Source organism: Rhagoletis zephyria, unplaced genomic scaffold (genome assembly GCF_001687245.7).
Source record: "Rhagoletis zephyria isolate East Lansing unplaced genomic scaffold, Rhagoletis_zephyria_1.1 Rzeph_scaffold_09876, whole genome shotgun sequence".
NCBI lineage: Eukaryota > Metazoa > Arthropoda > Insecta > Diptera > Tephritidae > Rhagoletis > Rhagoletis zephyria.
In genome coordinates this window covers 3,320-19,116 of record NW_016166954.1, presented here as the reverse complement: position 1 = coordinate 19,116, position 15,797 = coordinate 3,320, and the positions used below count along the sequence as shown (strand labels likewise).

Here is a 15,797-nt window from a genome sequence, read left to right as displayed (position 1 = left end):
TTCCTTGCCTACCCGGCATTGAAATGGCCAAGCACGTTTGCCATATCGTGATGGGGGCCGCATTCGTATATGTTGGCGATCATAGAAGAGATTCTTAACTACCTCGTCATTCTTTTCCCTTGGTACGTAGGCGTAGATGAGCGAGATGTTGAAGAACCCCCGATTTGATATGGATTGTGGCTAGGCGCTCGTCCGCCGGAGTGAACGACAGTACGCAGCGACGGAGTATCTTTCCCACCACAAATCCAACTTGCCCGACCGAACTTGCGCTCCATTGCGTGACAGCTGTAGTAAACATCGCAAGACCCTACCTACACATTCCTTTTTTCTTGCCTCGACCATCACATTTCTTGGATGGCGATGATGTCAGCCTTAGTCTTTCCTTAGATATCAACCAACCGCGAAAAGGCACCTTCCCAATTAAGGGTCCGAACATTCCTGGCACATGCCCTAAAATCATAGTCTTTTAAACATTTGCTGTGGTCCCGCTCCAAAGAAGGGGGTCTCATCCAAGGCTTGGTTTTTGTTTTCATTGGGAAGGGTTTTTGCGTAGCGCACGCGAGATTTTGCGCCTTCTCAGTTTATTTCGCTCCCAAAGGAATACGATGCCCAGAAGACGCGTGGTTATAAATATCCGGGCGTCGTGAGCTGCGATTAAACCGTTCACAAAAGAATCACTTCTGGCCACTCTCTGGGGAATTATATCTAGTCCAAAGCTTTCCCTATTTGCGTGGACTTCTACGCACGGAATCATTATACCTGCTGTCGTGCATATTTAAATAGTCTAATGCTACTTTACCCCACTGTACAACACAGACGCATTCACGCAAAGGCAAATTATATTGGTGGGAATGCGGACAGATATTTACATACAAATCTATAAATAAATATATATGCATGTGTATTATAATTTGTATGTATGCATTTACATATGTATATTGAAAGCTAGACATGAAAACAGACAATCGCAGTACTGGTGATTCTTTGATTCGTAGAATACAAATGCATATCGTGGCCAGTGTTGCCACAGACAAATTTTTTCCTACCAAAATCTACCAAACATTTTTTTTTTGAGTTTTTAATATTTTTGTTCAATGTTAAGTTTATTAAAAATGTAGATAACTTAACATTTAGTAAAACCAAGACACAGCTAGTAAAATAAAAACAAATTAACTGCATATAACAATTGATTTTACTGTACATATTTATCCGACCTAAGAAGATCTAAATATTGTAATCACTCCAACCTTAGGCAATTCAAAAATCTAAGCACTTTGGGCTGTGGCATATTCCAAATTTGTATATGGAGAAGAAAATCGTTCTCCAAAGTGTATCAGTCTACGATACATTTTTCGTGAGCAGGTACATAGAATATACTCTGGGGTTTCCTCCTCCAGCCCACAAAACCTACAGTCCGTCTCTACAGAAAGCGCCATTTGATTCAAATGGTACCTTAACTTGCAGTGTGCTGTCAAATAGTCAGTAAGAGTTCCAAGTACAAGGAGTCTTTCGCAGTTCCTCCTGGGCGAGTTATGAATCTCTTTGGCTGTCTTATTATCTTTTCCTTCCGCCAGTGGGCAGCAATCTGAAATTCTTCTTAGCTCCTAAGTAGTTCCTCAATGTATTTTTTTTTTTGATGTACCGCAGAATTGGTCGGGATCATGCAAGCGCATTTCGGTTCCACGCTTTGCGAGACAGTCGGACCTTTTGTTGGCTTCAAACCATTCATGTCCCGGAACCCCCCTCAGCGTTACGCTACAGTGGGCTCCAGGTGGTTCCAGACGCCACAAGCCTTGATGCAGTTTTAAAAGGGTATTATACGGCATTTAACACTGTTTCATTGTCACGAAACCTACCAAAATCCAATCTAGCCTACCAACACCAAATGGAAAATAACCTACCAGTTTTTAAGGGGGGAAAGCGCACATGTGGCAACACTGATATCGTGGTAGTAGTAGCGTGTACTAGTCATGTGTGTCTAGCCAGCGCGCAACTGTGGTGTTGTAAAGGGGGAGTGGGCGTGCTAGTGTGTGTCTCAATTAGCATTGTCGACAACAACAAAGAGTGCCGACGACGACAGCGACAACTACAACCAGACCAGCCAAACCAGTCCGACGTCCGCGTCATCATCACACGCTTCAGCAACAGCAGCAGCAGTCACCGCAACTACTAGTCTGTTGGCAGTCAGTCAGTTATTTTACTCCGAGTTGATCGGCGAATTTTCGAGTGCGAAAAATTCGATTTTTCACAGCGGACTTTTGTTTATTTATGTGCAAGTGAATTTTTCTTGACGTAATTTTTTATTTTCCTTTGCTGAAAATCATTGTGACCTATACAAAAATCTCTACGTTTGTGCTTCGCGAATTGTGTGCGTAGAAGTAGTACCTACTTGCATTTGAAAATAGTTTCGTTTTTGTTGCCGTTAAGTGATTTTATTTTTTTCTTAAACTCGTATTTGAATGCAATTCACACAAACACTTTATCGTCCGTTTCTGACGTAGATATTTGCGCCGACTGCACGGTCAATCGTCTCACTACATTGGTTTTTTAGTTTTGTTGTGATTTATTTTTTATTTTTTTAGTAATGTTTTTTTTTTATCGTTTGGGGTCACCCCTATCAGCGAGTTTGCCACCAACATTGCTGTGTCTGCGTTACGTGGTTACTCAATTTCATAATTTCGTAATTTCGGGCTATTCACCGCTCCACGCGTATGGCGTAAAATCCGGGAAGTGCGCTCAAGTGCCGCCGCCACCGTCACCGTGTTTTTTTAGGGATCGTTGAACGCCTGCTAAACAGGAAGACGGCAAGGCGGACACAAAAACGCAGTCATGCAATAACATACGAAAGCAACAACAAGAAAAGCAATCATTCAATTGAACGGAGACAGAACAAAGCACAGCAAGGCAGGGTTTCAGCGCCAACAGAGCTTTCGCTTTTGGCAGAAGGTGGAGCTGTAAGGCGGAGTCGACGCTGAACCAGTCAGCCAGTCGACCAGCCAGTCCCGTGTGGTTGCAATAAATGCAGTTTACGTCTGTCCGTCTGTCCCTCCGTCCGTCCGCTTGCCCGTTCGCCTATTCAACCAGCAACACCATCGCGCGCACTTCACCCACCCCGCCACTGCTGGCACTCGACTATATCTATTTGTCGTGCATTTGTTAGTATGTGTTTATGTGCGAGTGTATACCTATATACTACATACATTCATGCGCTCTTTTCGCAATCGCGGCGAAGTGTTTGCGTAAGATAAGGCAGCTGTGATGAGAAGGATTAAAGTTGGGAAGGGTCCGGTGGGTCGAGCGGAGTGCGCTGTTGATCCATTGATACTAGCCTATATGTATGTGTGTGCGTGCATATCTGTGCGCGAAACAGCTGCGGAGTAATAGTGCAGGCGGTGGAGTACATAGTCAGAAGTCGAAGAATTGCGTGTTTACAATATTTAGAATGATCGCGAGAAGTGAGCGAAAAACAGTCACGGCCATGAACGAATTATTTTCTTTTTTTTTTTTGAGTACTCGCATACATACATATGTACATACATACATGATTGAGTGTATGTTTGTGCACTTTTTCAGCGGTCTAAAATTTGTTTTTCTCACGTATGCAGTACTACTTAACTTTGGTGAACCGCCAGGCAAAGAACAAAGACAGTTACCACAAAAAAAATTTGGCAAAAAACCAGTGGCAAGCAACCGCACGCACAGAAGCGAAGCGAAAATAAGAACTAAACAATTTTTAAAAGCTAAGAGATACAAATTAATAAACTAAAAAATTATCAATAAAGCAAGCGACATAATAATTAGCAACAACTAAAGCAAACATGGGCCAAGTTTTCGGCAATCCGAACAATGTTCACGGCGAATATCCGGCGACCACAAGCAAATATATTGGTAAGTTTTTGGCGCAAGCAAGCAGCCATAAAAAAGATAGAAAACAGAATCGCAAAACTATGAAAAATCGAGAAATATAAATACATAAGCACATGTCCAAGTACATACATTAGACCGTTGGCAAATGCAATGGAAGTAGTATTAATTAAAAAAAAAAACGTGCTAAGACTAATACATACAAGAATGAGAGCAAAGGTGAGTATATATGTAGATGAAGAAAAAGATAAAGGCAATGATAAACATATAAAAACAAAGATGCGCAAAGATGAAGATAAAGGTAAATTTAAACACTTTCTTTATGTAAGGTCAAAGGTGAAGGTGAATATGTTGATGAAGAAAAGAATAAAAAATAAAGATAAATGTTTGAAAAATATGAGTATGAGGATAACGGTAAAGGAAAAAGATTAAAATAACGTAGTTTTAGAGAAAAGGATAGAAAGGGCACTCACCACTCATATACTCACCACATCTAAACTTACCACGCCTTAACTCACCTCACCTAAACTCACCACATCTGAATTAAAAACACCCAAATTCACCACAACTGAACTAAAAATACTTTCCGTTGGGTATGCCCCACACCTGAACTCACACCCAAACTCACCTAAACTCAGCACATCTGAACTTACCACAACTTAACATATACTTGCTTTTTTTAAATACTTCTACTGGAGTAATCGAATTTGGAGAGTTTTAATTTACTGATATTCCGGTAGTAGGTTAGGGCGATAAGAACTGAGATCTGATGTGTAAGTATTAGAATGAGGTACTTGAGGTCATCGGTATATCATACTTTAACCCTTACAGTACAATTGTCCAATATATTGGACAAACTTTTTTTGTACTTAAAGCTCTTTTTTTCTTAAATAAGAGCTTTTGTTATTTGTTTATTATTCTTATTTACCGCATTTCTTTTACATTTTCGGGATGCAGTTGACCGCGTTTTTTCACTAAAGTTTAAAATGTCACAAAAATCGATATTTTGTAGTGTAAGATGTACGAACAAATTAACTATTTTTCGGTGGAATTGAGATCCGAAAAAAAAGTGAAATGTTATTCTCAGTTTTTAAATATATTTCGCAAAAGGAAAAAAAGAAAAATTATTGATATCACTCCCTGTTTACAAATCTAGAGTACCGCTGTCCAAATAGAATGGACGCTGAGTAACGGTAAAACTAAGAGTCATAAAAGTTTTGATTGTATTTGTGAAAACAATGACCCAAAATTAGCCGGTAAACAAATTTTCAGATCTTTAGCTTCAGCGCCTGATTTTTTGTACTGAGAGGGTTAAGATTCAGCTGTAAATGCCGAAAATATTTATGGCACAAAATGTAAAAAGGCGTCGCCTACGTTCGGCAAAAAAAAAAACAATTGTTTTCGAAAATAGCTTGCAAAAACACTTGAGACTCAGGGGTGTACGGTGACCAGGACTGCCAACTATCCCTAGCAGCTATGAGTGTCAAAAAAGGTGCCATACTTTTTAATCCTTCTCATTTGGCAATAAAATAAGAACCAGACTTTTGAAACAAAATCGCAATGCCAAAATAAGATAAACCAGTAGTATAAACTTTAGAAATTACAAAATTTTAGTTGAGAAAAAGAAGTGCACTCAAAAGATTTCTCAAAAATATATAGACATATTACTATTACTGAAAAATTAAGTAAAATATGGACAAAAATGTTACGGCTTGAGCCAAGGTCTGACGGCGACCATTTGCCTGGTACGGTGCTAAAAGGAATGAGAGAAAAATTTAAAATCCGTTTAACGAACATAGGTTTGTGTACTTAATGACTTATTGCGTATATTTGTGCACCTGTTGGTATATGTATGTATGTAGATACGTATTTACCAACCTATACATATGTAGTTCATAACGGTCAATACCACAATATTCACTCAAGTTGGTATGCGGGGGAACACACTCTAATCGGCTAACTAATAATTAGAGGCAATGACCGCAATAATAAATCGATTTATCGAAAAAAGTCAAAAATATTTATACAGTAGATATTTGCGTAGATTTTAAATGAGAAATTACTAAGGGCCAATTTCACAATGCGTAGTTAACTCGGAATCGGGAGTTAACTACAGATATTTGTACTGAAAATCTCTAGTTAACTGTCGATTCGAAGTTAACTACGCACTGTGAAATTGGCCCTAAGTGTTAATTTTTGTTCTAGAATAGATCGCAATTAATGAATATTTAGGTGGTGTGAACATATTTTTCTGTTGGTTTAAGTGTTATTTTCTTTTCTTGGCAGGCGATGCCTGTTTACTCAACTCGATTGTAAAAAGATAAGCATCAAGCAAAACAAAACACAATGTGATAAGAACTTTCTATATACATACATACATATAAAAAAACAACAAGTCATTCAGAAGAAATGTCGGTCTAAAATACGACGCATGCATTTATTTTGAGTAATTACATAAAAGTACATAATTCAAGTATGTCTATATGTATACAAGTGTGTACATTATTAATCATAGGTTCTCGAAATATTTGAATTGCTATTCCATAATGTAAATCCCTTTCGAAGCAGAAGTGTTTAGGTTTTAACTGAGCAGAGAGCTTTGCATTTAACTACGATTGAGCGAGTCGTCGAGCACGCGCATCTACTTGGAATTCGGTTGCAGATATAGGCACATGCATACTCTCCAATTTCGAATGTAAATTTATTTTATGGATCCGGATATTAAACTGTAAACCGCAGTTTGACTTTAAGCAGCCAGCGATCAGAAACTTGTCGTTAACGAGCTATAGAATCTCCCCAGTGGTCATTTTGGTCATCGCATTATTTCCATCTGCGCTGAGCAACTTCATGGAAAGAGCTTTCGGAAGACCTGGGTCAATAGACTAAGCAATGGCGGCTTGAAAAAATATCGAATGCTCTTTGCGGCCAGGGTTAAAGTCCCTAATTTTTAATTCCTAAAGATGAATTGCAAAATTCTACGATTACTTAAAAAAGCGAATTATCTCGAAGTCATAATAGATCTTAAGCTGGTTGGAAAATGAATATACATAGCTGAGAGCAGCTGTTCGGGAAGATTTCGGCCTTAAACTAAAAATTGTACTTTGGATGTTCATGACAGTGGTACGTCCGAACTTATGGTACGGTTTCGTGTCTTATAGAATCAGTATAATCACATAAAATTAGGTAGAGTTCGGTAGACTTGCCCTATAGACCTTAATATACACTCCTTCAGCATATGCCGGATGGCTTAAATAAAATGGGTTTAAGGCAGTATAGAACGATCAAGCATAGAAGTAATATTTCCTCGGACCCTTCTCTTGTCCACATTACCAATGTTGTCGAGTGGTGCTATTAAGTCATATTTAAGACTGACGCAATGAGGCTGAATATTTCGACATCACAGAATACGTAAAGTTATCCGTTTTCACAAACTCTCAGTCATAACATACTATAGCCAGCCGTTTAGTGATTTATTTCGCGATCTAGCTTCCGATTAAGTTATGGTTCCGCCGACCACCTCCTTCCGGCCCCCATTCAGCTTCGTCCCGCTTCTTTCGCCCAAGCCTACTTTAGCCAAAGCACTAAATAGCCTTTCTACATTCTGTTGAAATTAAGACATCGGGCACTAGGATCCACCCTTAAGTCTTCACTGCGTTCTATTGATGGGGCCTTACAATACATGCTGCTACTAGCACTGATGCACAAATGGGCAAACGTAATTCACGGTGATTTCAAAAATGATATTGGTTTTCTTTTACCGGTTACGAATTTCAAAAATCCCAGATTTTTACTATCGGTTACCAATTTTGAGAAAAGTGAAGTGGTCACGCGTATTGTTTTATTCTGGTTATTTCAGAAATGAGATCGCTTTTTTGTACCGGTTACCAATTTCGTAAAAATGGGAGTGGTCCAGCCCATTTTTATTTAATTAAAATAATTATCTTTTGCTTAGATTTCTCTATTTATTAGTAAGAATTGGTAACCGGTACAAAAAAAATAATTTCATTTTTGAAATAACTATAATACAAAAAAACGGTATAACCCCTCCGCTTTTCTTAAAATTAGTAACTGGTACTAAAAACTGGCGGTTTTCGAAATTGGTAGCCGGTGCCAAAAGCCGATTTCATTTCGGAGATCACCGTAAAGTAATCTTTGTAGGAGTAAAGTTTTACTATTTATTAATAAGAATTGGTAACCGGTACAAAAAAAATCAATTTCATTTTTGAAATTACAATCAGCTTTTCTTCAAATTGATAACCGGTACTAAGACCCGGGGTATATATGTATGTATGTACATAAATTACTAAGTAGTTTTGTTCTCAAATTAAGTCAAAATAAGTAAATACATACATATGTATGTACAACAAAAAAAAAAACAAAAAAAAATGCTAGAAAATTCTCCATGATACAAACTTGTTTAACGGCAGATTTCAATGTGCGTACATGCATTATTAGAAAAAATTAAATCTAATAACTGTAAGTAGAGCAATTTATTAAGAGTCTTAGTTAATATGTATAAGCTTCTTTGTAGCCAGAGCGGCATGTGACCTTTAAAAAAGATCAGATAGCAATTGTAGAGTTAACTTTATACCACGAGTGCTGTGTCTGTCTGTCCGAATGAGTGTTTCAATGTGTGCACGCTCAACTCCACTAAATAACTGCATACAAAGTTCATGAGAACATTTGGTTATAAAAAAAAAAAAATCGCATGCGGACTGTTTCCAATGGCTCGTGAGTTGGCGCATTCACTTTTCCTGTTCAACGCAGTGCTTAGTCATTATACCTTAATAATCTATGGATGCATGTAGCTCATGCGAACTGAGCATACATATGTACATACAGTCAATCAATAAAGTTTAGGTACAGCGAATTTTATGCAATACGGGCAACTAGTTTTTAAATATTTTATTTTTCGGAAATTTTTTACAAAAATAGGGATTATTTCCAATTTCCAGATTTCCAAACCTTATGCAAAATTAGAGAATATTCTGCAAATTTTCATTCAAATGAGTACTGCACTTTTTATTTACACGCTTTAGATATAAATTATCGAACATTATTTTGTATGGAGAAAATGAGCGACACCTTCAATAGAAAAATTTTCCAAAAATCAATGGTAAGTCCTAGCTTCCTCAGACTTGCACTTTGTTATACTAAAATTGAATGGACTAAAAAACTGCATACCCAACTGTTATCTAAAGAGTGTAAATAAAAAGTGCAATATTTGAATGAAAATTTCCTTAATTTTACACAAGTTTTGGAACGCTGATTTTTGGTGGATTTGTAAAACATTAGCGTAAAATAAAATATTTAAGAAATTGTTGCTCGCATTGCAAAAAAAAAACGCTGTACCTTAACTTTATTGACTGACTGTATGTACAAACAGATAATTGCGCATTTAGCATTTACTTCATTGCCAATATTTTACTAATACTTATTAATTAAGTTCATACATAAATCCATTCTTGCATGATAACTTATTTTTGTGACTTTTTCTAAAAAATTCTCGTTTTTTATTTGTACTTTCAGGTATTAAGTGTCCAGTATGTAACAAATTTGTGTTGCCCGACGATATTGAATGCCATTTAGTTATGTGCCTCACAAAGCCGCGACTGTCATACAATGGTGAGTGTGTTTATAATTGATTGCATATAACAGAAAAAGCAACAATGAGATCGTATCATTTAATTAATGCATGTAAAATCGAGTGTATTAAACGTGTTATGTTTTTCTTTTTTTTTTTAATTTATAAACACGTATATTAAAACTGCATACTCAGTCATTGTGCAGAAAACTTCATTAGCTATCTAAGTAGTTTTTTAATTTAATTTATGCAAATGAATGAAATTAATGAAAAAATTATTTTTTTCCTTTTTTTTAACTACTGTGTAAAGTAGTTGTTACATAATAAAAATTTACAGCAATTGTAAACAAGATCTCACTCATTGTTTATCTTCTCACACTCTTGCTCATTATTATTCAATAGAGTTGCTCTATAATTAATTTCAAGTTTCTGTCACGGCTTTGTTAAAATATGTATTACCCGTCATGTTTTCCTTTCAATCATTGTTTTTAAAAAGCAGTAAAAAATTATAAAAAGTATACTTAACTCCTAGCAATAATATAATAATAACCGTTAGTTGTAGGAACTTAAAGACAGGTTTTTAGAACTAAAATCTAACTTCTACTTGAAAAGGCACATTGTCATTTTTTTAAAACCCGCGCTTAAAGCTTACTTATGAGCACCTGTAGGAATCTCATGATTACCTTTCGTTCCCACGACAGTCGGGTCTACGTAACTGGAACGAGCCAAATCTATATCCGGCAAAGGACTCTCACTTTAGCTGATTCCCCAAAAGCTCCTTGTTACAACAACAAACAGGGGCTACCTTGTTGCGTTTTGCGTTTTTTCTTAATAGGCGCAGTAAAAGGTGCCTCCTTGTGTATGTAATAGGGTGGTCATTTAAACACATTTTTCTTTAATCACAAACGGCTATCCAGGAATAATGACCCACATTTACTAGAAGCGCACCTGCAAAACCCCTCTAGAATCGGTTGTTGTTGTAGTTGTTTTAGCGGCTACAACAACCCCGCCCAGATCGGTTAGTCCCTCAAGCGTGCTGCTTCAATAGGGTTTGTCCATAAGGACAAGAGCGTTTGTTGAGTGGGGTTCAGTGGGCATGCCAAGAGATGTCTCGAGTGATGGGGTGTCTCTCCGCATGCAGAGCACTCGTTTGGCACATCTGTGCTTACTCTTCTCAGGTACAAGTTTTACCTGATGCAGTAACCAGAGCGAAGTTGGGCAGGCGAAGCTCTCTGTCTCGTCCAGGGCTGGTGCTTGTGTGCCCCCAATGGCATTCATAGGTCGAGAGTCTATATAACTCGAGACTGTCTCCCTGTGATTCCCGTTCAGGGCCTGTCTGTATGCTGTCGGGTCCAGAGATTGCTTTATTAACCTCTGGACTTCGTCCGTTAGTTCATATAGATGCCTTCTGACATGCCGTAGCGAGGGTTCTTCCGCAAGCAAATATCTGTTCGGGTGCTCACGTCGGTGACACCCTGCCAAGAGTTGCTTGCAGAGCATTGTGTTATGCTCATTAACTGGGAGCATATGAGCCTTGTTGTGCAAGTGATGTTGCGGCGACATCAGAAGGCATTCGGTCGCTGTCCGAAGTGCCGTGCTTTTGCAAGTCTGTAGCTTCGTCCACTGCATCCTGCTAGTTCGCGGCGACCACGCAGGTGCTGCATAGTTCGGCGAATTCCCTTGTACGTTCGCAACAAGTTTTTTTTGTCTTTGCCCCAGATGATGCCGGCTAGCGACTTGAAGACATTATTGCGGCTTTATACTTTATTGACAATTGCATTTGTATGCGCCGAGAAGAAGGGGAGCAGACTGTCGGAAGATTACTCCAAAGGTTTTTCCGTTTATTCACCGTCGGGATTGGTTCGTCATCGACGTGTATACCCAGCTGCAGTCCAACCTCCTTCGTCCAGATTGTAAAATGGGTTGCTGAGGATTTTTTAGGGCTCCTTGCAGTGAAGAAGCGAGAAAACTCAGAGAGCATAACAGACAATTGAGACTCCCTCTGGTAGCTAAGGGAGCCAGTTCTACGTACCGAAATAACTCGGGTTTTACCCGACAAAGGGCTGTTGTCTCGGCGATCTAAGCCCGTTTAGGTCGGTGAAATCTCTCTCGAATCGGTCAGCATCTTCCGTTTGTTCTTTCGGGGTCAATTTATGAAACTTTCTTTAGGGGTCAATTTATGAAACTAAAGGTTCAATAAGTCAGTGTGAATAAGTTATAGACAGTTGAAGAAGGATGAGCGACTAATAGCTATTAACAGTCGCTTATTGAACGAGAAATCGACATGCACAATACCATGGAAAAGCCATAATCGAATAATAGTCGTTTATCTACTACTAGTCGACACTCGCAGTAGGGGTGTTAATTTTCTGAAATCTTAAAATTCGGATTAAGTTTTGATAATTAACAAACATATCTACATATGTATTTTCTTCCATAAAAAAATCTGAGAATACTTTCATTGGTAGGTATCTTATTTTATACCAAAATGCTACTTCACATTACAACTTTCAAAAATTTGGATCCAGTATAAGGGGAAATAGCTTTTTTTCGAAAATACCGGAGATGGACGGGGTTACCGTCGCCATTTTCAATACCAACCTACATTGGATAAAGCACAAGCAAAAAAGTCACCTTCAATATGCCAGAAAAATAACGCACCGATTCATACCACAAAAGCTATAGAAAGAGGATAACGAAGCAAGGTCTTACATTTTTCACCCTCTTTACCAGACCTAAGTTTATTAGTCAGAAAATTCATTTGATGATTCTGATGATGACATCTATAATATGCTTTTGTAGGTTCAATGTAATCCTTTTCGCTGTGCCTGTTAAAAAAAAAATATGCATATTTTTTATTTGGCTTGATAAACAGACGCATAAAAATCAAAGTAGCCAAGCGATTTTCTTTGCTATCGCCACAATTTTTAAAATTGATCATTCTTCGAAATGAGATAAAAATGAAGCTTCTCCAATGCCTATAATAGAGATATAATCCCGGTTCTTGAAGATAAATAATGTGCTTATGCAAGTTTGTGTTTATTGTGTAAACTTAAAAAAAAAATACATTTACTCGCCCAGCTCTCTTTATTCCAAATCTTTATTTAAAAAAAAAATTGCATTTACTAATCCCGCTTTGTTTCTTTCAAATCTTTCAGAGGATGTTTTATCCGATGCCAAGGGCGAATGCGTAATTTGCTTAGAAGATTTGAATCCCGGTGATATTATAGCGCGATTGCCGTGCTTGTGTATTTATCATAAAGGGTAAGCATTCTCTTATTGTCTTCTTTCAAATTTAAACTAATAACCGCTACTCTCTCTGTTTTAGCTGCATCGATCGATGGTTCGAGGTGAATCGATCTTGCCCCGAGCATCCCGGCGACTAGTTAAACCTAACTAAGTAAATTAGTCAATAACTTTTAATACAAAAACAATTACTCAAATTTATAATAATTTTTCTATTTGCTTTTTTTTCTCTCTTGTTTTTTGTTTTGTTATATTTTCTTTATATATATTTACATATGTATGCATATTTTATTAAAATTAATTATACAGTTTTAGAGAGGGTAATGAAACGGAATCATAACTAATCAATGTATTGAGTAATAATGAACCTAGTGATATAATCTATATTCAGAAAATATTAAAATAGAAATTAGTTGTAAATTCTTTTTTATACTGTGACGTAAAATTAGGTGAACATAATAATACATAATATATAAACTTTAAATGAAAAAAACCCAAAAAAAAAACAATGAGAACTTAAGGCAGAAAAACGAAAAATTTAACAAAAGAAATATAAAACAAAAAATAAACCATTGTAATAAATGCAAACATAAAAAGCATAAAGCATTAATTGTATGTTTGTAATTTCTGTGTGTCTTATCGTTTATGAATATATATATATATGCAATAGTTTTGTTGTGATTTAAATTGTATTTTACATACAAATATATTATGTGAAGTCGAGATATGTTAAGGGCATGCGCAAACATACATAAATAATTAACAGTAGAGATGATACCAACGCAGCAACAACTCAACTTAATTCAAATCAACTCAACTCAACTCTAAAAGCTTAAACAGACGGCAGTTAATTCCCGAGTTGATCCGGATCAATGCTGCCGTCTGTTTATGCTTTTATGCAGCCTAGTACGCAACAGGATAACTGTAGAATCATGTTTTGTTCCACAAAACTTAACAAAACGAACACCAACAACAGCAACAACAATAGCAACGATTAAGTATGATTGACAGTAAGGATGGAGGCGCTTATAAACAACAGACTACAAAGATTACAAAAAAAAAAAGGTGCTGCGCACTGCAGCCCAGTGTGCGTTAATTATTTCATTGTGATTGTCTATATTAAGTTTTTTGTATGTGATTCTTGCTCATTTCACGTTAATTGTTTTCGATTTGGCTTAAATTGTACACAAAATACTTGCATACATACACGCAAACAAAAACAAACCACAAACTGTACACTCAAACAAAAAGAAAATAATTTTTAGAATAGGAAATGTTGTGAATTGAGATATAAGAAACGTTTTTGTTAAGCCAATAACTCCCCGCCGCAATGAGAAATTACATACAAACACTCATAAGAAATACAGAAATTTAAATGCGCATACATATATGTACATATAAAGTTTAAAAAGATGGTATGTATGTATGTACGCGTGTGAGTCAAGTGAAGATGCTGGATGTCTGCACGTCAAATAGAAGGGGTGGTGAGGTGGTGACGGCGCTGAAAGAGTAGTGAGTTAGGACGATGAGCCGAGACGTTAGTTAAAAGTACACTTTACTCAAATGTCAATATCATTTCGTAAATAAAGAATTAAATAATAATAATTAAATAAATAAATAAGTAATAAAAACTAAAATCAACAATGAAAAAGTAAGAAAATACGCGTATAATTCTATTGATGAGGGTTAAATAAAGTTTAACTGGTACATATAAACTATATTTACATATATACATACATACATACTTAGCTATGTAATTTAAGTTTACGCTCGAAAGAAAGGTCATAAAATGTCCACAATTTAAACAAACAGCAGAAAAGTATATTCAATTAAACTGAACATAAAAACAATAAATAAAACTAAATGCAACACACAAATAGAAATCACAAAAATAGGCAACCTACATAAATGATTAACAGAGAAGCAGTAGCGAAGTTATCATTCGAACAAGATATTACTGCGCATTTCACTGTAGTTGCATATACATACATATAAACACTTAATGCATGGTAGAAAAGAATCAAAAACAAAAACAAATAGAGTAAGAAAAATTAATACAAGAAGGAAGTTAGAAAATGAGAGGATGTACGAAACAAACGTGAATATCTTGTCAAGCATATACCAAATCATTATTAAGCGTAGCAGTTAAAATTGTACATACCACATACATACATACATACATAGCATAGCAGCATTCATACACTAAAATGCATATTTATAAATGGCAGTGCAAGCAGAAGCGAATCATAAGGATGCATTCCAAAACGTCCAAATACAAGGCAGCATCAGTCTTTTTTACTTCTAAACCTCGGTAGATTTTCATGCCAAACGTGTGCAACCACGATTAGATGAAAGTTTTCAAAAAGGTTGCAGAAGTTAGACTTTTTCTTTTAGTGCAGTTTAGAAATAAAAGAGACTCATTCTTTGTATTTTGATTTTGATTTTGGTATGCATCCAAAATTATAATAATATGAAAATGCAGTAAACAACAAACAATTTTTGGTGAACAAAATCGAATTGCATTAAATTCGAAAACAGAAGAAAACGAATGCATAATTGTAACAATCTTTATGTGCTTGTACGTTACTGTATGTGAAATGTATTGTATTTGTATTTGTTTTTTACCAATCAGAACTGTTGCTAAATAACTTTACAAGTAAAATTAGTAAAAGAAAAGAAAATCAAGAAGAGAAAACGCTAAAGAGGTGAATAGTACTATATAATTATTGTAACAAAGTTTGAATCCCAATTTTCGCTTGCGTTTTAAATTTATTTGGATGTATTTTCTGTTTATTTATGATTTTTCGATATTAAACGATATTTTTTTTTACAGTAATATAACCTATTCCTGAATATTGAAGCAACAATAAGAGAATTATTTAAGTAAACCGATTAAGCGTTTTAACGTATAAAACAAGTGATTTTTATTTCGCCGAATTTTAAAACAGTAATAAATGGAATTTAAGCGAATGATGGAATAATTCAAATGAGTAAGTATGATCTTTTCCACATTTTGATATATTGCTCGCTGTAAAATCCTTATCCAACCGCCAAGTTCACTAAGTTTAGATTAAGGTGACGAATTCGTTAAAAGGTTAGGTAG

At 36.2% G+C, this 15,797-nt stretch overlaps 1 protein-coding gene across 1 annotated transcript; it reads left to right on the top strand.

The window, feature by feature from the left end:
* The first annotated feature begins 2,131 nt into the window (after window positions 1-2,131).
* LOC108376093 (E3 ubiquitin-protein ligase ZNRF2-like) lies at window positions 2,132-15,365 on the top strand. Its single transcript, XM_017632272.1, has 6 exons — window positions 2,132-2,368; window positions 3,606-3,888; window positions 9,394-9,489; window positions 12,607-12,712; window positions 12,777-12,848; window positions 13,004-15,365. Exons 2-5 carry the CDS (start codon window positions 3,819-3,821, stop codon window positions 12,832-12,834), a joined length of 330 nt encoding a protein of 109 aa, XP_017487761.1. The 5' UTR covers window positions 2,132-2,368; window positions 3,606-3,818; the 3' UTR covers window positions 12,835-12,848; window positions 13,004-15,365.
* Window positions 15,366-15,797: the final 432 nt, after the last annotated feature.